Source organism: Petaurus breviceps, unplaced genomic scaffold (genome assembly GCF_028583685.1).
Source record: "Petaurus breviceps papuanus isolate PSGF00001 unplaced genomic scaffold, PetGlider_PUasm1.0 673, whole genome shotgun sequence".
In the NCBI taxonomy this organism is placed as follows: domain Eukaryota; kingdom Metazoa; phylum Chordata; class Mammalia; order Diprotodontia; family Petauridae; genus Petaurus; species Petaurus breviceps.
This window is the reverse complement of record NW_027186448.1, coordinates 384,053-407,642: the sequence shown is the minus strand read 5'-3', so window position 1 is coordinate 407,642 and position 23,590 is coordinate 384,053. Positions and strand designations below refer to the sequence as shown.

Here is a 23,590-nt window from a genome sequence, read left to right as displayed (position 1 = left end):
TTTCCAACAGAATCACGTTACTGACTCCTTATTGTCTCTGAACATCCTGTTCTTTCATCTCTCCCTTTGAATTTCCCCTGGTCTTCAACTAGGACTGGTTCACTCCCGCTAGCATTTGCTTTTTTTGATAGGGTAAAAGGGACTAAGACTATACCTGTGATTTCATAGTCGTAGTTAGCTACCAACAACTTAACAGTCAGAGAATTGTCTAGAGCAGGGAAATTAAAAGACATGTCAGGGAGTAAGTAGTTAAGTGATTTCCCCCAGACCATGCAGCTAGTATGGGTCAGGAGTGGAACTTGAATCTATTTCTCCTTACCTTCGAGGCGTCTCTATTCATTTGTACCATTCTACCGCTTACTTAGTAATTTAATTATATAATTTAAATCATGTATTGCTTTCAAATATATTTTAACACATGCGCTTTGCATATTTATGTGTCCTAAATATCTCTTAATATAGTAAAAAACAAAGCAATAGAGCACATGTGCTGGACATACATCCAGCACTTAGTAAAGTGCCTGGCACTTAAGAGGCTAAATACATGTTAATTCATGATTGACTGATGTGCACTCTTCAAGGACAATGGCCTAAGTCTTCTTCCCTTCCACAAATGTTACCATCCCACTGACGACGAATAAAAACTAAGAAATGTTTAAAACAGTGATGATAAAGGAGCAGCAGCAGCACCTTCTGCTTCGCCCCGAGCGCATGCGCATTAAGCGGACACCTCAACATAACTCCCTTAACCTTTTCCCCGGCCCCTTTCTCTCCTATCTACGAGTCTGCGCAACTAGGCAGACAAAAGAGAAATTTGGGGGAGGAGAGAAAGATGAGAAAGTGACATAAGCAGGCGCTTCGCCCTTCGACACGCCCTTGGAAGGGGTGAGGAGGAGGTGGTCCTTTCTGCGCAAGCGTAGCTGTGTAGATGCGTGCGCTGTGGTGTGTTGTATTAGGGGTTAGGATTAGGGTTAAGGGCTCCAGCTCGGGTGCGCGCTAGCCAGTCACGGTCACGCGCTACTCGACGCCTGCGCCGTGCTTTTTCTCCGGTCTCCAGGGCGCGGGGCGGGAGGGTGCTGAGCGCGCCTGCGCAGTAGATAGTAGAGCCGGCGGCCGCGGCGGCGGTAGGGGGAGGGAAGGTGGGGGGGAGGGAGGTGGAGGCGGCGGCGGTGGCGGTAGTGGCGGCATTCCGGGATTGAGGTAGTGGCTGAGGAGACGGCGGCGGCCATTTCCCTCACAGTGGCGGAGACCGAGGCGGCGGCGGACGGGGAGCGGCCCGGCCCCGGCCCCCTGCTCGTCGGCTGTGGCGGGGCCAGTGTGGGGCCTGCCCGGCTACCGCCCCCTGCGGCGTCCCCGCCGGCTCCTCCTCCTCCCCCGGGGGGGCGGCGCAGGGGGCCCGGCCCGGCCCGAGCTCAGGGCGCCGCTGCTGCTGCTGCTGCTGCTGCCGCCGCCGCCGCCGCCGCCGCCGCCGGAGGAGGAGGAGGAGGAGCAGCCGCCGCTGCCGCAGCAGCAGCAGCAGCAGCCGCCGCAGGCGGCGGCCCCTCCATGGGCGGCATAGCTGTTGGGAGGGACATGGAACCGGGGCTGCCGGTCGAGGTGCGTGGCTCCAACGGGGCCTTCTACAAGGTGAGGCGGCGCGCCTGCCGGGACTTTTGCCCGTGCTTGCAGGCCGGGGAATCGCGGGGCTGTCGGGACTCCTCCTTGCCCACCCCCAGACCTGCCTGGAGACAGACACTCCCCGGGCCTGCCTCCCGTCCCCGTCCCTTCCCCCCCCCCCCCCCCCGCTTCCCCGTATGATTGCTCCTGGCCCCTCGTCCGCTTCTTCCCTCCTTCCCGGGGCAGAGACAGTCACTCCTCCTCCTCCTCCTCCTCCTCCCCAAAGGACCTCAGCGCAAGAACACCCTTCTTGCTCCTTCCACTGCTGACCTTCTGTGTTCACTTAGGGCTGCTAAGACTTCAATTCTGTCTTTGTGTAACTCACCCCCACCCCCCATCTCTGGGAGAGACTTCAGTCCTTTATCTCAGGCAGAGCCCCTCCCACTTCGTATTCCCCAACTGAGAAAAAAAAAATGAAACCGAGAGCTAACAGCTGTAGCACCCCCTGACCTCTAGGAAGTCTGTTCTCTGCCATTCATTTTGCTTTCTCATTCGTCGATGGCTTCATTATACAAGTCCTCTACCTCCATACCTCTACTTTCCACGCAAGACCTACCTAGAATATTGCTTGATTCGGGTAAGGATGAGTACATGTATGCACCTTTACATTACCGATGTCATTCCCCAAATGAAGCCTATGTTCTCCTCACTCAAAGGGGACCTCAGATGGACCCCTTTCCTAGGAGTGGATACCCCTTTTATTTTTCCCTAAAGTATTTCTGTCTCTAGAATGTTCCCTAGTAACTTTCCCTATTTGAGCATTCTCCTACAGCTCTTTTTTTAGGGAGTCCCTTTGGAGGACCCTTTTTTCTGTACCCAAGCTCCCCTCTGAAGGAATTTCTGGAGAGGTTCCCTCCTTTTGTCCATACCCTTTTCTACCCACCCCTAATTTGGTTTCTGGGGTATCCTTTCATAGGTAAAATAACTGAAGTTGAAGACTCATTGCTTCCCAATAATTTTCTTCTTCTTAATTCTCTAATATGGGGGGGCTGGGACAGGACATCCTTGTAACTTATACCCTGCCAACGTTTTTGTTCTACCTCCCAGGCCTGAGTTTGAACATATATTGTAGCCTATCCTACATCTGGAAGAACTAGAATGTAAGTTCCTTGAGGGCAGATTGTCATTTTTGTCTTTATCCAGTTCCTAGCAAATAGTTACTTAATAAATGTTTGTTGATATTTCTCCTATATCACCACGTGTGGAGAGAGATCCTGCCCTCCCTTTCCCCTCCTCCTTTTCCCAATAGACCCCTATACCTTTGAGCCATTCTTCTCCCTTTCTTCCCCAAAGCATATTTCACATTATGACTAAAAAGGGATTTGGTGTTTGCCATGGTGTGTACTCTCATTTCTCTCAACAGATAGTTTTCATCTCTGGTAATCTGGGTCTCAGCTCACTCCTTAATCTAAGTAATTAACTATATAAATCTAGCCTAACCAACCTGATCTTTATTTTGAGAAAACTTCCTTAAATCTTTCTTCAGCAAAAAAATGGTTCCTTAGTTGATTCTTTTGTCATTTCTTTCCTAAACCTTGGACTTCCCTTTCAGTTCTAGATCATGTGATAACTGAGTATTCATAATAGCACCTCAGAATAGACTCCTGTTTCCTCTTAAACTCACCCCATAGCAGCATTCCTATTTGCCCTGGCAAAAATTCCTCCATTCCTGATTCCCTTCTGTGCCTGATAGCATATGCTTGTCCTTAGCCTCTTTTCCCCTTATGTTTCCTTCTTTTTCTTCATTGAAACACACTTCCAGATGCCTGCTTTATCCTGACTGGTCCCTTGCTCTCCTTCTGTATCAATCATCAATTTTTGGGGTTTTAGGAGAAAAAGGTTTTGAGATTAGGTCAGAGGTAGTCTATAAGATATTATATTTAGTCTTCTCTCATTTCTCTGTTAACTGGTATCTGGGGATAGCTTCTGGACAAGTTCTTTTAGTAAGAATCATCTTTTTGAAAAAAGAATCATCCAGATGAGAGAGGAGGTTCCTCTCCCAGGTCCCCCACTCCACCCCTTTTCATATACACAAGTAGCTAAATCCTTTTTTAAAACCACAGCTTATATATTTTGTTAGATCTTTACCATCAGCCAATGTGAATGTGGTGAGAATTTGATTTGAGGTGAGGATGCTTTGGACTTGGGAAGTGGGAGTTTGTTGAGATACAGGTCATATGGATTTCTGTACTTTTTAACATTTAAAGTCTCATTTCCCCTCTTTTGAAGACTACAGAACCTCAACAGTCTTATTTACTTGTCTGTCTCGATGCCAGTTTGTTTTTTCTTTCCATTACCACTCTCTGCTGGGCTCCTTACCCTTTTGTATTTGAATACTTTGTCACTGTTTTTAGAACCAGTTTTCATGACTCAGCAGATCAGGGTAGTTAGTATGGAGAGGCCATGTTGTTTGAGAATTATATCCTCTGATAAGATTCCTTTCCCTCTCTTATGGATATGGGAATCCCTTCCTTTTCTATCTAAGAGAGACAATCACTGTAACTCTGCTTCTCCTTCCCTCCAAGAGCTTACATATATTTCCACTTCAGTCTTTGGCTATTTCAGATTCCGATCTCCAATCCACTTCTAAGATAGAAACAAAGCACTTGATCTACACAAGAGCTTTGACCTGGTTGATTCTTCTCTCTTTGAACAACCTGCCCCCTCCTCCCCCTTCCCCCCCAGCTCCCCAGAGTTCATCATATTGATTCCAGACTTAGTTCAGAAACTGATAAGCAGAGTCCACTGCAGCTTTGAGCTCCCTAGATCAAGAGGTCCACCAACCTCAGCTTCCCTGATAGGAAGGATTTTGTGCCACCATGCCACCCATTTTATTCTAAGGAACCAGTCAACTAATCTTCAATTTCCAGTCTCTCAGATGCTGCTTCCTACCAAGAGTGTATTATTTGGGAAAGTTCCTTAATTAAAGTTAAATAGATCCTAGTTCTGGTAGTAAATATGAAGAAGCTATGATACATACTTCCTTTTGTAAGGGAGGGGGAGGTAAGGGTTAATTAGATTCTCCCCAACTGGACAGTGGAGAGAACCCCACATCCCTTCCTTTTCCTCAATTTCTTTGACACTTACCTTACTTGCTTCACTGATTCAGGTGAGATGGTATGTTTCAGCTTGTTTTAATTATTGAGTGGTAGAAGGTAGACTGGAGGTAAAGATGAATCCTTTGTGCATATTACTGAGCTAGGGAAACAGAATAGGAACCTGGGGTTCTTCAGCTGTGTCTCAGTCTCTGAGAGCCAAAGCCAGGAGATACCAAAGTCATTAGACCAAACCACCCTCTGGACAACTGAACTCCTGGCTTCTGCCTGTCCTGGGCCTCACTTTCCTCTGCTCATCTTCCCAACCTCACATTAGGTGGGGTTGAGCAGAGCTCAAGATGTTCAGTTTCTTCCACTGGAGCCCTTGGGGGGAAGAAATGGGTAGAGTGGGGGGGAGAGGACGGGGAGGGTTCTGAATTCTCTCAAAAGAACTCCAGTTTCAAGGATTATGGCTAGAAAAAGATCAAGGTAATCACAGTATTTTTCCCTGAAAGCCAGCTCTGAGTGGTCAGGGAATAATTGGTTTATATGCATAGATAGGCATAGCCTTTGTGAATACCTAGGAGCAGGATCCATTTTTGAAAGGAGCAGGCAAGTGCTTGTCATCTTTTTTTTTTTTTTGCCTTTTGGAGGGCAGTTGGGGTTAAGTAACTTGCCCAAGGTTACACGGCTGATTTTTTGTGTGGGTGTTAAGTGTCTCAGGCCAGAACTGAACTTGGGTCCTCCTGACTCTGGGGCTGGCGCTTTACTCACTGTGCCACCTAGCAGCCCCCTAGTGCTCCTCTTCTGCCATGCCCTTTCTTCCCCTTCCCCCTATTTCCCCTTAAAGAACTTTCCAGAGCAGCTGACACTGTCTTAGTGAACTGTGGTGACAGAAGCTCCAAGATATTTTAGATGTATAATAAGCCAAAGCAGGTATGAAGTCCTAAAGGCATTCTTTTAAGTATAAAGGCTAGAGTGGAAGAAGGGGTTACTGAAATAGAGTATTATGGAAGGAGCATATAAAGGAAGGGGACCCAGAGACAATGGGCCTTTAGGAAAAGATTTTGGACTAGAAAAAGAGACTCTACTGTAACTGGGGGAAAGCGTGTAAAGAAGAGAGGAGATTTTGCATATCTACATTTTAGACTTTAATATACTATATAAATGTTGGATGCTATTGTTATGTAGTAGCTAGAACATTGGAAATCCGTAAAGTTATAGGAAAAAGCTGGGAACTGCATTATTTATCCTCAAAGGAAATTGAAGGTGATTTTGTTCTGGTAGTGAAATTTAACTTTAGATTCTCCCAATTTAAAGGGAACCAATAATGTGATTGAAAAATATGAGGTGGGGGGAGTAGGCAGAGAAAAGTTCATTCTTTAGGTTAATTTCAACCCTTATAAACATCTCCCCCCCAGCCTTAATTTCTTTAAGGAAGGGAAGAAGAAAATAAACTTTTATTAAATACCTACTACATGCCAAGCACTATGCTATTAATAATAGCAGCTAACATTTATGTCTCTTGTGGCAGGCATTGTGCTGTGTGCTTTACAAATGTTATCTCATTTGATCTTCACAACAACCCTGGGAAGTTGATGCTATTATTATCCCCATTTTAAAGTTGACATTGAAGCACAGAGAGCTAAGTAACTTGTTAGCCCAGGGGTTATACAACTAGTAAATGTTTGAGGCTGGATTTGAATTAAGTTCTTTCCAGGCCCAACAAATGATCTTGCTGCACCACCTAGCTGCAGTGATTTCTCTGTGCCAGCTTCTTGAAACTTTCAGGGTAACTTCATTATGTGGGAATGGGGAAACAAAAACTTGGGCAGATAGTTATTTATGGTCATCTCAGTTTAGAACATAATCTCTCCCTACTCAGTCTGGTTAGGTTAAATAACTTAATTTATTAAGTTAGAAACCTAACTCTTTGAACTTGTGTCTTTGTGCTAGAACTTTCATTACTTTCCTCTTGTTATCTTTATTCTTTCAGTACTGGTGTCCCATTTCTCCAAATCCTTACCCCTTCCCCTAATAGTGTCCTGCCTTCTCCGCCCATTGCCTTTTACAACCAAGGCATCTGTGCCCTCCCCTAGGGCAGTCTGGGAATGCCAGGTTTCCTCAAGTCTTTTGCTATGAAGAGGAAGTGAACCTTTGTCTCCTCTGTGCTCCTAGACATCATCTCCTTGTCTTTGGGGGATATTCTTAGCTTTGGTTAATGCAAAAAAGCATCTGGCAAGCTATTGAACAGAAAATGAAGAATTTTGGGGGGTGGGGTAAAGTATGAGTCTCTGGGATCCAGAAGGAAACCCACTGGTAATTCTGAAATTCCTAGCTCAAGAGGTTCACCAACCTCAGGTCCCCAAATTATTACAGACCCCTCCCAGTCCCTGCCCTTTACTCTTGTTCTAAAGGTTTGCCATTTGCTATGTATCTCCCTACCCCTTAAAATACAGACACACTTTTTCTTAGAATATGGATGTGTGTCTCTGACCCTTCTCCTGACTCACCTCACCCAGATTGCTTCTGTCCTCCAGAACTCAGGTTTCCTGCTTCCAGCCTGCCCCTTATTCCCTTCTGGAGTTCTGAGCTGATGGTAAATCTCCATTTTCTTTCTCACCTTACTCCGCCACCCACTGTAGGGTTTTGTGAAGGATGTCCATGAAGACTCAGTCACCATCTTCTTTGAGAACAAGTAAGACTTGGGGAAAGAAAATTCAGGATACCTAGTTTTAAGAGAGAGCTCCAGAGGGGTAAAGCTAACAGGAAAACTGGTCCTAAAAGGGTTACTTTGGGGAGGAGAGCCAAGAGTTAGGTATGTAGTCCCAGGAAAGGAGCAAGGACTACAACTAGTGTTGGGGGAGGGATAAAGGTATATAAATATTGGGGGAACCAGGGATTATGGAGTAGGCTTTGAGATTCTTCTAATTTGAGAGTCTTCTAATTCTGAAGGAATGTAAAGCAGGGTGAATTGCTGTGGGAGCATTCACATTTAGGTAACTTCCATCAGTCTAAGGCTCTTCTCACACTGTCCCATTTACAGCTGGCAGAGTGAGAGACAGATCCCTTTTGGGGATGTTCGGCTACCACCACCAGCTGACTATAGCAAGGAGATCACAGAAGGGGATGAGGTGGAGGTAAGAGCATTGAAGTTCCTTCCCCTTAAATATACATTTCTTCTAGACCCAGAAGACAGAGATAACCTTCTCTTCTCCCCTGCTATCCCCCTTTCATCTTCCTGTCCCCAGCCCTACCCCCCCCCATTAACTTTCATTTTTTTCTTTGTCTCAGTTACCATTCAGCTAAGATCATGGATACCCCTTAGATTTGTTAGGCTTGTTCCAACTGTTCCCCTCTCTTTCACCATTGCAAGTTAGGTGAAGAATGATAAGGAGAGTGTCTGTCTTGATTGAAAATATCTGCAAAGATGGAAACTTATCCCATAGGTGTTTTTAATATCCTATCCTAAGTTCTCCTACATGCCTGAGGTCTTATATATATATATATATCATTCTGTAGTTTCAATCTGTCTTATTTCCCTGCTGTTCTGATATGCCCCCATCTCAGTAAAAACTTTATCCTTTTAAGATAACAAAGTAATCTAAAATTTCATGACTTCTTTCCATTCTGATTAGCAGCACTCATCTCTTGATTTCTTTTACTATTGGTTTATAGGGGCTCTACTTCATCCCCATGTTATCCAAGACCATTTTTGTTTTCTTCTCTAATTTTCTCTAGGTTTATTCCAGAGCCAATGAACAGGAGCCTTGTGGTTGGTGGCTGGCTAGGGTTCGGATGATGAAGGGAGATGTGAGTGATTTGAAGGTTTGGGGGAATGGAATGGGTGGTCTTGGGAGCAGAAACTGAGGGTAGAAAGTTATGAGGAAGCAGAGTTTGAGGATTGTTGGTGATTTGATACCAGGCATCTAAGGTTGCCATTTTTCTTATTTCATCCCATCAGTTCTATGTCATAGAGTATGCAGCTTGTGATGCCACCTACAATGAAATTGTGACCCTGGAACGGCTCCGACCTGTCAATCCCAGTCCTCTGGCTACCAAAGGCAGTTTTTTCAAGGTCACTATGGCTGTTCCTGAAGATCTGAGAGAAGCGTGAGTGCCAGGACTATCCACAAGGGTTACCTTACCCATAAGCCTGACTCTTCCCATGGCCACCCTACCACCTGTCTCTCGTAATCGGTTTTTTTTTTTTTCATAGCCTTTCCTGTCCTTTCCCTGTCCCTATCCCATTCTCTGTTTTATCCATATCCCTGTCCATTTTCTTCCATCAATTGCCAAGTCATTTTCTCGGTTACTCCTTTTCTGTGCCACTGAACTTTTCCCTGAATCCTGATATCTGAAAGTTTGCGTCTTCTCCCCAGCTGCTCCAATGAGAATGTCCATAAAGAGTTCAAGAAGGCTTTAGGAGCCAACTGCATCTTCCTAAACATCACTAATAGTGAGCTCTTTATTCTGGTGAGCATGTTTACTTTGTTTGAGCATGTTTACCATGTACTTTGGTTCTCCTATCCTTTTGCACCTTTGATCCTTAGCAGAGAGGGAGGGACTTGAGGGGGGCTTACATTTTTAATCAAAGAACAGTACTTTGCCTCCTTGCTCTTGACCCTGATTTTTTTTCTTGGGAACTGAGGCTTCTCACTGCCAGAGTCCAACATAGCATAGGACAAAGGGTATGTTTTCAAAGTCTGACAATCTGTAATTTCCCTTGAATCTCCCAAGTATAACTTAAAATGTAGCCTTCATTCATTTTCCTAATAAGACTATCCCCTCCCATCCAATTTACTGTGTGCCAGGTACTATGCTAGGTTATAGAGACACATAATCCCTGTTTTCGGAAGCGCAAAGCTTATAATTTTAATGATTTGAAGTCTTAGAAAATTTATTTGGTTCCCTTCTGTGCCTTATATTCCCCACTTCCTACTCCCTTTCCTTTGTTTCTTATAGGAACCCAGATAACCTTATAAACTCCCACCTTCCTTGAGGACCCAAGTATCCTGGTGCCCAACTCTTCCCCTCATCCCTGTGTGGAATGGGGAGGGAAGGGGGAGTCTAGTTAACTTCTCTTCCCACTTAGTCAACGACAGAAGCTCCTGTGAAACGGGCGTCCCTGCTGGGTGACATGCACTTCCGAAGCCTCCGCACCAAACTGCTGCTCATGTCCCGAAATGAAGAGGCCACCAAGCATCTAGAGGTGAGCTCTGATGCTGTTTTTCCCTGCATCTATTAAGAACTCTCATGGCCCAGTTTTTATGTTTTCATAAACATTCACATTTTATCCTGACAACCAACATGAAAAGTATTTAAGACTGGTGATAGTATCTTTTTTTTTTTTTTAAATAATTTCAGGTCCAGAGAAATTGTGACTTGTCCAAAATATTCAGGTTTTTATTCCAGTAATTTTTTTCATTTTACTATATACCTTTTGCGAAATGAGGTTGAACTATAACTTTCTGGAAGAGATTAGCATTGTAACATTGCTTCTCAAAGAACTCTTTAAGCTTATTTTCCCCTTTTCACTCTATGCACTCATTCCTTTTAAATTCCTTTCTCCCTTGGTTTCTTTGACATACTGTTCTCCTAGTTCTTCTGTCTCTCTGTGACCACTTTCTCTGTTAGCTTCATTAGTTTCCTTTCCTCAGTTATTATATGTTATTATAGAGGTTGCTCTAATTTCTAATCTCTAGTTCTAACATAGATATGTTCCTTGAGCATCCTGAGTAGGTAGGGTTTGAGGTAGGGACTATCTTCTTTCCTTAAGTGTTTCTGATTTCTGGATTCAATTTTAGCTTTAAATGTTGGTAAATTCAGGGAAGGGACTTATAAACCTCTTTTAAGGTCCTGGATGCTTTGCAACCCTAAGCCTTCCCCATTGTTCAGCATTTTCTTTTCCATTTCATACATTTCCCATCTTCAGTGCTCCTTGATAAAGTTTCAGTCCCTTTCTTGTGGTAAATAAGCCTTTTTGGGAACTCCCTGTTCAGGCAACCATTTTCAACCCTTCTTTCTTCTTACCCATGGTTTTACTCCCCAAACTCCCTGCTATCTTTCTTCTTCAAGAATTAGGTAACCTGGGGTGGTGGGTAGGGGAAAGACAGGGAGAAAATTTGTAACTCAAAATCTTGCGGAAATGAATGATGTAAACTAAAAATAAACATAATTTTAAATAAAAAAAAAAGAATTAGGCACCCTGTCTTAGACTGCTTAGGAGGACCTGACTAGCAGTTGGACTAGTGTTTATTCTGAGATCCCCTCTGGCTCTCTTCCTATTTGTTTGGAGTTTGTGGTAAGGGAGAGACTGTATTGCTTGGAAAAGTGTAAGATGATACATGAAAAAGCTTTTGCTTTTTCAAAGGGCTATCACATCTGTGTGATAGGAACTTTATAACAATTCTCTTCTGAGATAGGTAGGGCAGCTGTCATTTAATAGATGTAACCTGAAGCAGAGAAAGATTGTGATTTGTCCAAAATCACAGAGTTTATCAGTATCAGAGAACTTTTTACCACTTGATTACTAGGTTTCCTTTACCTTGAATCTTTGGGCTTTGGCAGGGATATGTAGACCAACTCCCTCCAGTTTCCATATCATGTGTCACAAGGGCTAGTAGCCACTAAAAGTTGTAGTTTCATTTCTTCTCATTCACTCTCTTCCCTGATCCCTAGTCCTCTTAATCACACAGAGAAGAGCCCTGGATCAAGTACTGTCTGAGCTTTAGAGATGTCCCAGGTGACTTCCAGTTTTTCCTTCCAGACTAGCAAGCAGCTAGCAGCGGCATTCCAGGAAGAATTTACTGTACGGGAGGACCTAATGGGATTAGCAATCGGGACTCATGGTGCCAATATCCAGCAGGCCCGAAAAGTGCCTGGGGTGACAGCCATTGAGCTGGGCGAGGAGACTTGCACCTTTCGAATCTATGGGGAGGTCAGTACTGGGACTTCTAAGGGGAGGAAGAGTAAAATAGAAAATATTCTGGGATTTTTCCTGGTTTTTAGATTTTAGTGGTAGCACAGTCCCTCCAAAAGAGGGTGGTGAAAGAGGAAGGGAAGCTTACATTTCTTTGGGGCTCAGATTCCTCTGTACAGTAATCCTCCTCTCACTTTTTCTCCAGACCCCTGAGGCATGCCGGCAGGCCCGAAGCTACCTTGAGTTTTCTGAAGACTCTGTCCAAGTGCCACGGAACCTGGTTGGTTAGTATAGACAGGCAGTGGTCAGGATGAAGCAGGAAAGAGGAGGGATTAAAAAGAAGTGGATTGTTAGGGGATGGGGGATGTGGGGCATGGTAAACAACTGGGTCTCTAAGAATTGGATTGGACAAATTAAAAACTGCAACAGGAATGTTATAGATTAGAATTCCAAGGATATCTGGATATTTTCATCTTTTTTGTGTTGGGTTATAGACAGGGAAATGGATGAAATAAACCCCTTATAAAATAAAGAGCTATCTCATGTTTTATCTCCTTTATCCCCCCAACACAGGCAAAGTAATTGGGAAGAATGGTAAAGTGATCCAGGAGATTGTGGATAAATCTGGTGTGGTGAGAGTTCGAGTGGAGGGTGATAACGACAAGAAGAATCCCAGGGAGGAGGTATTATGGGAAAGGATTTCTTTGGTTTCCCCAGGGAAGTGGGTAGGAACAAGTTCCTTAGGACAAGAACTCTTTTGTGGTGGGGGCAGGGATGGCTTTTGCTCAAGATATGTCCCCAGTCTGTAAACTTATGGGAAAATGAAGGAAACGGGTTTGCTCACCTTTCTTCTCTCCTTACTAACCCATCTTTTCCCTGCCAGGGAATGGTTCCTTTCATATTCGTTGGCACCCGGGAGAATATCAGCAATGCCCAGGCTCTACTGGAATATCACCTCTCTTACTTACAGGTACCAGGGTTGTCTTCTTGGGAGGAAAATGGGTCCTGAGTGTCCAGAAGAGAATTCGAACTTTTAGAAAAGCTGAGGTCTAGGAGATTGTCTCTGAGGAGAACAGGGCTAAAGGACCTGATTTGTTCACATTTAAGATTTGTTCTTTGTTAATTTTTTTTGCTAAATTCTTTGCTATTCAGAGAATTTAGGTGGTTTCTGCAGAGGACTCTTAAATTTTTTCCTTTCCCTGCCCTCAACTATTTTCTTGCCTTCCAATCAGGAAGTAGAACAGCTTCGACTAGAAAGGCTACAGATTGATGAACAGCTTCGGCAGATCGGTCTGGGCTTCCGTACCCCTGGAAGTGGTCGAGGGAGCAGTGGTGGTGACAAGACTGGCTATGCTACAGATGAAAGCTCTTCCTCTTCCCTCCATGCCACTAGAACCTATGGAGGTCGAGGCCGGGGCCGAAGGACTGGAAGTTCTGGCTACGGTGAGATTCTAGTGTGTGGCTAGGGTGAGGGGGAGAACAGATGGGTTGTAGAAAGAGAATAAATTGTATGCAAAGGCTTTTCCTTGGGGCATTTTCTGGAAATGAGGAACCAAACTGACTGCTGTTCCCTAGGCCCTGGTTCAGACCTATCCACCGCTTCTGAAACAGAATCTGAAAAACGAGAAGAGCCTGACCGGCCTGGACATAGTGACCAAGATGCCCCTAGTCGGGGTGAAGAGGGTCGTAGGAGACCAATGGGGGGACGAGGTCGAGGGTCTAATCCTACACCCCGGCTTCCCACAAAGTACAGCACATCTTCCATTAGTTCAGGTACTGAGAGATCAACTTAACATTTACCTGGGGCTTGGAGGGAAATGGGAAGGAGTTGAGAATGGAGAGGTGAAGGCAGGATGCCAAAGACCAAGCCCTCTTCTTTACCTTTACCTAGTGCTAAAGGATCCTGACAGTAACCCCTACAGCCTACTGGACACATCAGAACCAGAGCCCCCAGTTGACTCTGAACCTGGAGAGCCACCTCCAGCTAGTGCCCGGCGCCGCCGTTCCCGTCGTAGACGTACAGATGAGGACCGAACCATCATAGATGGAGGACTGGAGTCTGATGGGCCTAATCTGGCTGAAAATGGTCTGGGTGAGCAGGATTCCCTGGGTCACTGAGAAAAATGAGGTTTTGAAGGCTGGGTACCTGTTTTCTGACTCTTTACTTTCTCATCATCATCATCATCTTCCCCTACAGAAGAGGAATCAAAACCCCAACGACGCAACCGAAGTCGTAGACGACGTAATCGTGGTAATCGGGCAGACGGCTCCATTAGCAGAGACCGGCAGCCAGGTGAATAGCCAAGGTTCTTCCTTAGACCTGAGAGTGGGGTTCTGGGGTAGAATTAAGGCTGGGAGATGGACATCTGATCCCTTCTTCCCTCAGTGACAGTGGCAGATTACATCTCCCGAGCAGAATCTCAAAGCCGACAGAGGCAGCCCCCGGACCCCACTCATGTTCCTTCCGAGGACTCCCTCTCAGGACCAAAGGTAGATGTATTGTTGCCTTCTTCTTTCTCCTGGTAGAATGGGGAGGGGAGGACTTTGGGTGGTAAGCTTTTGAGTCTATATAGGGCTTGGCCTCTCTGTGAGTTGGTGCAGCAAAAGGAAGTAGAGGGTCCCCTCTTATTACCTTCCTTTTCTCTTCCAGGGTGTCAGCAAGCTTCCTAAGGGCCCCTCGGAAAATGGGGAGCTCTCCGCCTCCTTGGAACTGGGCAGCTTGGTGAATGGGGTCTCATAAAAGTCCTCCACCCCTTCCTGTCCCCCTCCCTCCCATCTTGCTTGCTACCCAACAAGCCCTTCCTGACCCGCATTGGAGCTGCTCTTGTCTAAGGTGGGAGGGAACAGTAGCCGAACTGTGGGCTCTTCCCCACCCCCTAGGGGCTTGGGGTAGGGTGGTGTGCTTGTTACAGGGTCACCCTTTCCTCTCCTTCCTCTGTCTACCCCACCCCACGGTGAGGGGAGCTCCCCCCCATCAGACTGGATGTGCCTTTTATCCTCTAATGCCCCAATCTCTCCCTGGCCCCCTAAATCTCTCCCCGGCCTGTTTGTGGGGAGGGTCCTCCTGTACCCACCCAAATTTGATGGTTTGGGGGGGGGTTCCCTTGGTACCCCTTCCTCTCATCCTCTCCTCCCCCCTCTGGGCCTCATCACTGTGGAAGATGGGGGGTGGTGTCATTGGGTGGGAGGCATGGGGAGGGGGCTTTGAAGCAGGGGTAGGGACCTATTAAGGGTCTCTAGGGGTGGGAGGTAGGGGGGACAGACTTTGTCTGGCTAATGAGAAGGTGTATTTATTTTTCACTGTACAGTATTTAAAAAGAGAATAAAAAAATCCAAAACAGCACCTTTCTTTCCCTCTCAGTCTTGTTTCTCACATGCACATTAAATCTGAGCCACCGTGCTCCTTTGTCACTTGTATCACCTATATCACCATTTCTACAACTACCTCTAAAGCCCCTTAACTCTGGAAATGATGCCCTTTTTTATTCTTTCCACCCCTCCCCCCAAGTAAGCATCATTCTTTTTACCAGGGAACTGCCCCAGTGTCCCCACCCATCTTGCTGCTGGATGAGTTGAGCCACTCTACAGCCTCCTGCTGTACCTCAGGGATGCCCCTCCCGAGGGATTGAGATCTGGGACCTGGGCTAGCTTAATCGGTTTAGTTTATCTTGGGGTCACCTAGGGCCAGGGCTGGGCCATGAGAAGATGGGCCACAAATGTTTTCCTGACAACAGAAATGGCTCCTGTAGGGTTAGGATAATCTTCAGCACCAGAGAAAGTCAGTCACAGCTGGGTGACTCAGGAAGAGAAACCACCCTATGCTTCCCCTTCAGCTCTTCCCAAGAGACAATCTAGGTCCGAGTACCTGTCCGAAAGGAGCCAAAAAAGGGAGAAAGCTGTGTTGTACTTTTCTAGGATTTACTCTCAATTCCCGTTTCTGTGTTTTTAACCAAAGGGAGGGGAGTCTCCTGGAACTGAGAGAGCTAGGGTTAGGCAGTGGTTTCTCCCTCAGGGGAAAGAAATAGGGGCCGAAAAAACCTCAGGGCGCTGGGGGCGGGGCAAAGGGAGATGGAGGACGCCCTTGAGCAGGGCGGGGTCAGTCTAAAAGCCTTTCCCGGGTCTGGCCCCCCTACTACTGGCACTTGCTGAGAAACCACTGCCTAACCCTAGCTCTCTCAGTTCCAGGAGACTCCCCTCCCTTTGGTTAAACACATAGAAACGGGAATTGAGAGTAAATCCTAGAAAAGTACAACACAGCTTTCTCCCTTTTTTGGCTCCTTTCGGACAGGTACTCGGACCTAGATTGTCTCTTGGGAAGAGCTGAAGGGGAAGCATAGGGTGGTTTCTCTTCCTGAGTCACCCAGCTGTGACTGACTTTCTCTGGTGCTGAAGATTATCCTAACCCTACAGGAGCCATTTCTGTTGTCAGGAACCCAGCCAACTACCTGCTCCTGGCTTTCGGGCCCTGCGAAATTTTAAAGACTGCTGAGTGGTCATACACCTCCATATTAAGGACAACGGATTTGGAGACAAGGTAGCACAGATTTCTTATTCTACTTTTGTGTGGGGAGGGATGTGGGGGGGGGTGGAGTCCGTGAGGGCTGAAAGAACAGTTCATTGAGGGATACCAGACTGGGATAATCTGACGTTTCAAGACACCGGATCAGGCAGAGAGCCCCATAACCACTTTCCTGAGCCTCCTCCTCATCCCCCCCTCCTCACGACGCCATCCCGGTCTCCTCCACTTCAGGCCTGGGCCCTGACCCTGCTCCCACTGCTTTCGCATCTTCCACTTCTCGTCCCTTGGAGTCCGAGAGTCCAGGGATTCCCTGGGAGATTCCCATGAAGCTGAAGCGGCCCATGAAAGCATTCATGGTGCGGAGCTCGGCTCAGCGTCGCCAGATGGCGCAGCTTCACCCCAAGATGCACAACTCAGAAATCTCCAAGCACCTGGGCGCGCAGTGGAAATTGCAGGGGGAGGCTGAGAAGCGGCCATTTGTAGAAGAGGCGAAGCGCCTCCGGGCGCAGCACCTGCGCCACTATTCCGACTACAAGTACCGGCCACACCGCAAGACCAAGAATACCAATCTGGACCACGAAGGTCTGGAGCTGGCCAGGGCAAGCAGGGGCCGAGCCTGGGTGGGGGACGGGGGGCTTTGGCTACCAGCCCACTACCCCTCTTCCTACTTGGCCGAAGGCTGTGGGTGAGTGATGGTGGCCGGGGGTGGAGGTGGAGGAAAGGGTAGGCCATGGGACTTCTCACCCCTGGGCATCTGCCACGGGAGGGGGTTAAGACAGGGAGAGTGGGGAGAGAGAAGTGAGCTCCGCCCCCCCTCTCGAAACCTGGTGCAAGTTTGAGCCGCTTTCAAACCTCAGGACATTTAAATAGGTCCAGGGTATATTCACCTTAACTTGGGCTCTGGGCTTCCATCCAGGCACCCCAGGCTAATGGAGAATCTGTGGCTGGCCTAGCACCTGGGATGGGGGTGGAGTGGGGGCTTTTCAGCTGCTAATGATGGGAGAGCAGCATACTGAGAAAATCCGAGGCCTGGAGGGCGGGGAGGTGCTCTTGATCACAGAGAGCAGGGAGTCAGGGCTTCCAGTTGGAAGGCTTCTCCTCAAATTTGAAATCAAGTCCAGCTATTTTGATCGGCCATCTCTGCCTCACTGACAACTTACATCCTAATATTCCAAGTAACTTTGGCATACACTTTTCCTCTGTTACCTCTTGCTGGGTTACTTCCAGAACAAAGCTAGGAAACATAAGTTTCTCTCTTCACTGCCTTCACACCCTACCCACCTCTACTTTCCATCCGCATTGTCCTCTCCTTCAGCTGACCCAAGTCCCTCTCCCATCTCCCAGAGATTGCAAACCTCTTTTTGTCCTCCCTGGAAAAGAAAAACAGCTGGGGAGCATACATGCCAAATGATGCCAACATACCACAAAGACCAAATGGTAGTCTAAGCCACTAGAGGGCCCTGTCCCACTGAAGCAAGGTCTGGACTACTGTGCTACAGGCTGAGCCAGAAACAAGCTGCTGCTGCTGCTCCTTCTGCCTGCCCAGAACAGGTCTAACTTGAAAGCTGGGGAATGTGACTCAGGAAATCTACTCTGAGACACCCTCTCCTGGGGAGGGAACAACAGAGGACATCATCTGGGTCGGAGAGAGGAATACCAAAGAAGAGGGATGGAAGGGGGTGAACGGGACAGAACCCAGGTTCTTTTCACACTTCCCCTTTTCTTTCTTCACAGAGCTCATCACTGTAAACCGGAGACCCTTTCCCTCTGTTTCCTTCCTCTCGGAGCTCCACTCCAACGAGAGATTTTGAATCCCTACAACCCATATTCCCCTGGCCTCACCTCCTACAATCCTCTTCTCCTGGGTCCTACCCCCTGATACACTTCTAAAACCCTAGGGTCCAGGGGCCATTAAATGCCGGGGGAAAGGGTTATACAGATGCCTCTCCCATCCTTCACTCCGACCCCATCCCTTAACAGCAGTATCACCAGCCACAAATTATACCACCTTCAGGTGACTGGACACCTGAATTTTGAGGGACCTAATTAAGGAAGAATGCTGGATTATTTTTGTATTGAAGATACAAATTTTTTATATATTATATGTTTTCTAAGATTAAACTCAGACTTTGAGTTTTGGTCCCACTTTTTGATTCCCTTTATAGCTTCACCAACCCAGGGGATCATCAGCAGGGCCCAGATCTTTCTCCACCTAGGACTTGCCCAGTTGGGGGTGGGGAGAGCTGTGCTGAGTCAGCCCTGGAGTCTTATATGCATGGGGAGAGCCCTGAGTCAAAGGTTAGAGTCAAAATAGCGAATCTCACCTGAAAAAAAACAGCTTTAGCTTAGGTTCTGGTCAGCTGTCTCACTCCACATCTTTGGTTACTGCCTATATTAGTCTGCAGGTGCTACCTCCCTTCATCTCCAGGGCCTGTACCTCTTTGAATACCCTAATGGGGGAGGGGACCAGATAAGAGGAGATACCTTCTAGGATTAAGAGGTAAGAAGCACATCTAGGAATCAAAAGGAAAGGAGGAACAAAGTTTCTTTGAGCTCTGCCAAAAAGCCAGAGATGTCACAATCCCTCTTCAGCAGGGGATGCTCTAAGGGCTACACCTTCTCTTGGAAGCTCCCCAACACACCAGAAAACAAGAAGCTATGGGGGAGTGAGGGGAGGAAGGGGAAGTCTGGGGACTGCTGTCTAATCTAAAAAAAGAGTTACCACATCAGTAGAGTGGAATAAAGGGATGGTGGGGAGCACAGCTCCAAAAAAAAGATTTGAGTGTTGGGAATGGGAGGAACCCAGGTTAAGAAGATCAAAGGAAAAGGAATGAAGTCCAAACTGGGGTCTTTGAGATACTGTTCTGGCTAGGAAGTAGCATCCCAGACTCTACTGATGCTTCTTTTCCCATGCATGAGGAATCCTGACATTCCAGTAATAGAGGAGCTGGAAGGCAATGAGACCATTGCAGATGGAAGAGACAATAAAAGTTACAGCCATGAGGGGGTCACCTGTTTCCTGAGGACAGAATAGAAACAAAAAATATCAGAGTTGGAGGGTGAGCAGCTAGTCCAACCCATTCATTTTACCTATAAGAAAACTGAAGCCAGGGAGATTAAAATGATTTGCCAAGGCCACACAGGTTTTAGAGGCAGTGGAATCTCAGTCCCCATTCTGAAGGCCTAATTAAGTCTCACTTTCAGGAATAAGTTGATATTTAACTATAGGGCCTCTAAGGAAGTGGGGACTGTTCTCTGAGAGGGTCCTCACCTGGATGGAAGTAAAGATTCGGGCAAGGGAGCCAGCAAAGAGTAAGAAAACAGTGACTGCTGATAGGTGCCCTGTGTGCCCATTTCTGTAGTTGGTGATCACCTGAAGTAACTGAAGAAAATCAAAAGACTCTTATGCTCATCCATCTCCTGTCCTTTCCCCATCATCTGTTATGGTCTTTACCCCCACCCCTACCCATTGCTCACCTCTTCTTCATCTCCATCTTCCCCCTACTCATATTTTGTTTGTCCCTCTCCATCCTCAACCCATAAACCCTCTCCCCACATCACACACTCACCCTCCCCATGATCACAGCAGGCATGTTGGTGGTCTGAAGCAGGGTGACCACAGCCTTGGGCGTCAGGGGTGAGAGCAATACCAGCAGGATCAGGACATAGATGCCTAGTAAGGCCACACCTGGAGCGGTGCCAGGGAAAGATCAACTGACAATTCATTTTTTAATCTTCCAACTTGCCTACTTACCCTCCCACAGAAAGCCTCAACCCTTCTTCCATTATAGTGCCCTAAGGTCCTCCATGCCCCATCAAAGGAGGATTGTTGGGAACCCAGCCCAGAACCTCCCCTACGTCTCCCTGGTGGGGGTAGGGATGGGGTACCTCTCATGGTATGTCCTTTGTAGTGTAGGATCAGGAAGCAGATGGCAGTTGTCTGTAGCATTAAGAATAAGGCCTCACCCCAAGAGCTGAAGGGGAGCCAAGACATGGGTCAGAGCTGAACCAATCTTATTCTACTGCCCCTATGGTTTTCCTGAGGTCTACAACTCCCAAGACTTATCCTCTAGCTCAGCAAATGCCTGATCTGAGGTTCAAGGGAGTTATCTAAAATCCATCCATACATCTGTCTATGAAGCTGGATGCCAGAAACCCAAAGCTGTCCTTCCCATAGCTATCTGGTCTAACTTACCCAATTCCCAGAACTCTGAATACACAATACTCATGAACTGTTTGTTTTTTAGGGGGAGATGGGTAGAAAGCATTCCAATTCCTCACATTCCTAAGGAAGTACTTATCACAGTCCCAAAACCATCTGGGCCCCTAGTTACCTGAATGGGAAGCTGTTGGCCACACTGTAGACGATGGTCCCTGTCAAGGCCACCAGTTCTAGAAGAACTGCCTGGAGGCTCAGTCCTTCAGCACTCTTCACCCTCATAATTTTAAACACCTGAGGTAGTTTCACTGTGAGAGGCCAAGCAGATAACAAGAAAAGCCATATCCTGTGAATACAGACCCCACTCCCTTCCAAGCTGTTTGCTTTTTGAGGAAAAGAGGGCCAAGTTCAATTGGAGCCCTTACCCCTGAGGTGAACAAGGGAGATACCTCTAATTTCCACTGGACACTCACCCAGCAATGATCCAGCAACAATGCCAAACCCCAGGCCTTTGCTGATTAGTATCTTGAGGCAGGGAACTGGAAGGGGGTGAGAAGAAGCAAAGAGAGTGACGATATTTGGGAAGACAAAGCCAAGGTTGAAATCGCAAGGCCAAGCCTCCTATGAAGGCAGAGGATTGTACCTGCCTTCCAATGCCAAGAAAGGACAATGGTATTGAAGACAAGATTGTAAAGTGTCCACTCCCCCATACCCTGTCTACTTTTAGGCCCAGCCTTGGGGACACTACCTTTCTCTACTGCTTTTCCTTGAGAACTATCTGGAAGACAGTCTCATAGACTTTGAGGTCTTAGGGACATCTGAGGAGAAAGAATGACACCATCCCTGCCCCATTTTCCTACCCTGGCTAATGTCCCAGTTCTCCATGCACAACACTGTCAGATTAAGGAAAACTTTGGGATTTGAAGTTAAGAGACCTGGATCTTCTAATTGTTACCTCTGTGACCTTGGGCAAACAAGTTAAACATCTAAGTTTGTTTCCTCATCTGTTAAATGAGGGGACTGGACTAGAAGATCTCAAAAATCCTAAATCTTACATTATTCCTCTCCGGTTCATTTTTCTCACTTCTATAATGGGGATAATACTTGTACAATCCAACCCACTTCAGTGATGCTGTACTTTGGAAATCTCAAAATCCAGTGTGGTCCACTATTATTATCCTAATGTGCCTCCCCAGAAACCTTCAATGGTGCTCCCCTCCCCTATCAAGTCATTCAAAGGTAATCTCCACTGCTCACCAACAGAAATTCTGTTACCCTCGGGCAAGTCTTGATCAAAGTTGACTTTTCCTCACCACGGAGCTCTTGCTTTCATTATTACTCCCAACCCTCCCTACTCTCCCAGACCTGAGCTGTCCCTGACCACTACAGACAGTCATCTTATTCTTTGATTCCCCTCCTTGTCTGGAGTATTCATTCTCAGATGACTTGGCTGGCTTGTCATCTGTACCCAATCTCCTAGCTGTAGGGATAACCTAAAGGCCAGTTGAAACTTGTCCCCTGGAATAGTACAGTAGTTTTCTAATTGGTTCTTCTCCCTTAAATTTCTTCTCTTTCAAATTCATCCTCTAGATAGCTACCAAAGCAATTTCTGATCATGTCACTTCCCTCCTCAATCTCAAGTAACTCCCTCTAAGATCAAAATAGAATTTCTCTGTTTGGCATTCAAAAACTTCACTAGCTGGCTCCAGTCTATCTTTCCAGCTTTATTTTGCATTACTCCTCTTCATACAAGCCAAACCAGGCTTCTTACTGTTCCTCTTAAGAAACCCATCTCTCTGGCCTGGTGCCTTTATACAGACTGTTTATTGACTGCTCTTCCTCCTCACCTGTTCTGAGTTTCCTTCAAAACTCAGATCAAGGGGCAGCTAGGTGGCACATTGAATAGAGAGCACCGGCCTGAGTCAGGAGGACCTGAAGTCAAATCTGGCCTCAGACACTTGACACATTTACTAGCCGAGTGACTTTGGGCAAATCACAACCCCAAATACCTTCTAAAAAGAAAAAAAAAAGCCTCAGATCAAGTGCTACCTTCTTCATAAACCTTTTCTAATCTCTCAGTTTACCTTAAATGTCATTATATTTGTGTGTATGCATACAAACATATCTTTGAGGGCAGGGACTGTTTCATTTTTATTTCTATGCCAGAAGAGTGCCCATAGTAAGCTTATTGACCGATTGATGAGCAGTATATTTGAAGGCAGAGGACTCCAAAGGAGTCCCAATACATTACAATTTACCTGAGCCTTACCCTCTATTGGCTCATTGCCTTACCTATAAAAGGTTAACTTATCTCCCAGATTTAAGTCGTTTGCCTTTTTTTTTGGAGGGCAACTTGGGTTAAGTAATTTGCCCAAGGTCACATGGTTAGTTTTTTTGTGTTAAGTGTCTGAGGCTGCATTTGAAGTAATTTGCCCAAGGTCACATGGTTAGTTTTTTTCTGTTAAGTGTCTGAGGTCCTCCTGACTCTAGGGCCGGTGCTCTATTCACTGCGTCACCTAGTCGCCCTTTTTTAAGTCCTTTGAAATGGGGTTGTTTTATAAATATATAACAGCATCGTGGTAGGCAGCCTGCTTTAATGATCAGAGCTGTGGACTTGGGAGTCTGAAAGACTTAGGTTCAAATTCCACTTTAGACATACTGTGTGTGTGTGTGTGTGTGTGTGTGTGTGTGTGTGTGTGTGTGCGCGCGCACATGAATAATCAAGCCTGAACGAACTATTCCTCTCAGCCACGTGGTGGAAAACAAACTAAAGTATGCTAAAATATCAGCTACCGTCATTATGACGGCTCTACGTTTTTACGTTTTGCAGACTGAACCTTAGCAGTTCGGTAACAACTCACTAACATAGAACCTTTAATTAAGAGGCAGCAATGGCTCTAATTGGAGACCTCATTAATCAAGCCGCCCCCCGACCCTATTAAAGGAAGCCGGTTTCCCTTCCCGCGTGGGCTTGCAGGCACTTCCGCCCTGCCCACATGGCCGCCCTTAGTCACTACCGCCCGAAAGGTCAAGACAGCGGCTGCCATAATCTCGTGGTTTGACAGCGCACCCCAGGCCAGTCCCAGATCCCTGCCTCCGGAACACCACGTGATACTGAAGAGGGGCTCACCATCCACCAAATCCAAGTTAATAAAAAACCGATCGTAGCATTTCTCGGGTAGCAGAAAAGGCACCAGAAGCTGCTTTAGAGGCCCTTCCGCTTCCTCCGCCATCTTGCAAGCTGATCTCTTCCGCCTTTTCATGCCTTTCCTCCCCCGCCCGGCATGCCATTAAATTTC

At 46.6% G+C, this 23,590-nt stretch overlaps 3 protein-coding genes across 15 annotated transcripts; 2 read left to right on the top strand and 1 right to left on the bottom strand.

The window, feature by feature from the left end:
- The first annotated feature begins 1,444 nt into the window (after positions 1–1,444).
- FXR2 (FMR1 autosomal homolog 2) lies at positions 1,445–14,955 on the top strand. 10 transcript variants are annotated; one of them, XM_069104043.1, is made up of 18 exons: positions 1,493–1,626; positions 2,704–2,756; positions 7,337–7,389; positions 7,738–7,831; positions 8,433–8,504; positions 8,656–8,804; positions 9,074–9,167; positions 9,787–9,903; positions 11,461–11,631; positions 11,819–11,897; positions 12,187–12,296; positions 12,497–12,583; positions 12,846–13,056; positions 13,189–13,386; positions 13,505–13,705; positions 13,811–13,906; positions 14,000–14,103; positions 14,264–14,955. In XM_069104043.1, exons 5-18 carry the CDS (start codon positions 8,490–8,492, stop codon positions 14,351–14,353), a joined length of 1,722 nt encoding a protein of 573 aa, XP_068960144.1. In that variant the 5' UTR covers positions 1,493–1,626; positions 2,704–2,756; positions 7,337–7,389; positions 7,738–7,831; positions 8,433–8,489; the 3' UTR covers positions 14,354–14,955. The 10 variants fall into 10 exon arrangements, with proteins under 10 accessions (XP_068960138.1, XP_068960148.1, XP_068960143.1 ...); XM_069104046.1 differs by lacking the exon at positions 7,337–7,389 and adding an exon at positions 7,232–7,290; XM_069104039.1 differs by having other exon boundaries at positions 7,232–7,389.
- Positions 14,888–23,587, bottom strand: MPDU1 (mannose-P-dolichol utilization defect 1). Of its 4 annotated transcripts, none has more exons than XM_069104053.1 (7): positions 23,422–23,587; positions 20,765–20,830; positions 20,467–20,599; positions 20,021–20,106; positions 19,702–19,820; positions 19,404–19,514; positions 14,888–15,478 (listed from the first exon to the last, which is right to left on the bottom strand). In XM_069104053.1, exons 1-7 carry the CDS (start codon positions 23,552–23,554, stop codon positions 15,443–15,445), a joined length of 684 nt encoding a protein of 227 aa, XP_068960154.1. In that variant the 5' UTR covers positions 23,555–23,587; the 3' UTR covers positions 14,888–15,442. The 4 variants fall into 4 exon arrangements, with proteins under 4 accessions (XP_068960154.1, XP_068960152.1, XP_068960155.1 ...); XM_069104051.1 differs by lacking the exon at positions 14,888–15,478 and adding an exon at positions 18,197–19,151 and having other exon boundaries at positions 23,422–23,586; XM_069104054.1 differs by lacking the exons at positions 14,888–15,478; positions 19,404–19,514 and adding an exon at positions 18,197–19,151.
- On the top strand, positions 15,682–18,277 carry SOX15 (SRY-box transcription factor 15). The gene is given in 6 exon segments (XM_069103998.1): positions 15,682–15,731; positions 16,285–16,373; positions 16,376–16,736; positions 16,738–16,778; positions 16,781–16,817; positions 17,867–18,277. Coding segments are annotated over 6 exon segments (723 nt in total). The 3' UTR covers positions 18,012–18,277.
- Positions 23,588–23,590: the final 3 nt, after the last annotated feature.

Excerpts from the sequence above, each read along its gene's own strand:
- FXR2 (XM_069104037.1), top strand. The coding sequence starts at position 1,546 with ATGGGCGGCATAGCTGTTGGGAGGGACATGGAACCGGGGCTGCCGGTC. Across the intron at positions 9,168-9,786 it reads ATAGTGAGCTCTTTATTCTG|TCAACGACAGAAGCTCCTGT; the intron begins GTGAGCATGTTT and ends CTTCCCACTTAG. Across the intron at positions 13,907-13,999 it reads TAGCAGAGACCGGCAGCCAG|TGACAGTGGCAGATTACATC; the intron begins GTGAATAGCCAA and ends TTCTTCCCTCAG.
- MPDU1 (XM_069104051.1), bottom strand. The coding sequence starts at position 23,554 with ATGAAAAGGCGGAAGAGATCAGCTTGCAAGATGGCGGAGGAAGCGGAA. Across the intron at positions 20,107-20,466 it reads GCCAACAGCTTCCCATTCAG|CTCTTGGGGTGAGGCCTTAT; the intron begins GTAACTAGGGGC and ends GCTCCCCTTCAG. Across the intron at positions 19,515-19,701 it reads CTGCTGTGATCATGGGGAGG|TTACTTCAGGTGATCACCAA; the intron begins GTGAGTGTGTGA and ends GATTTTCTTCAG.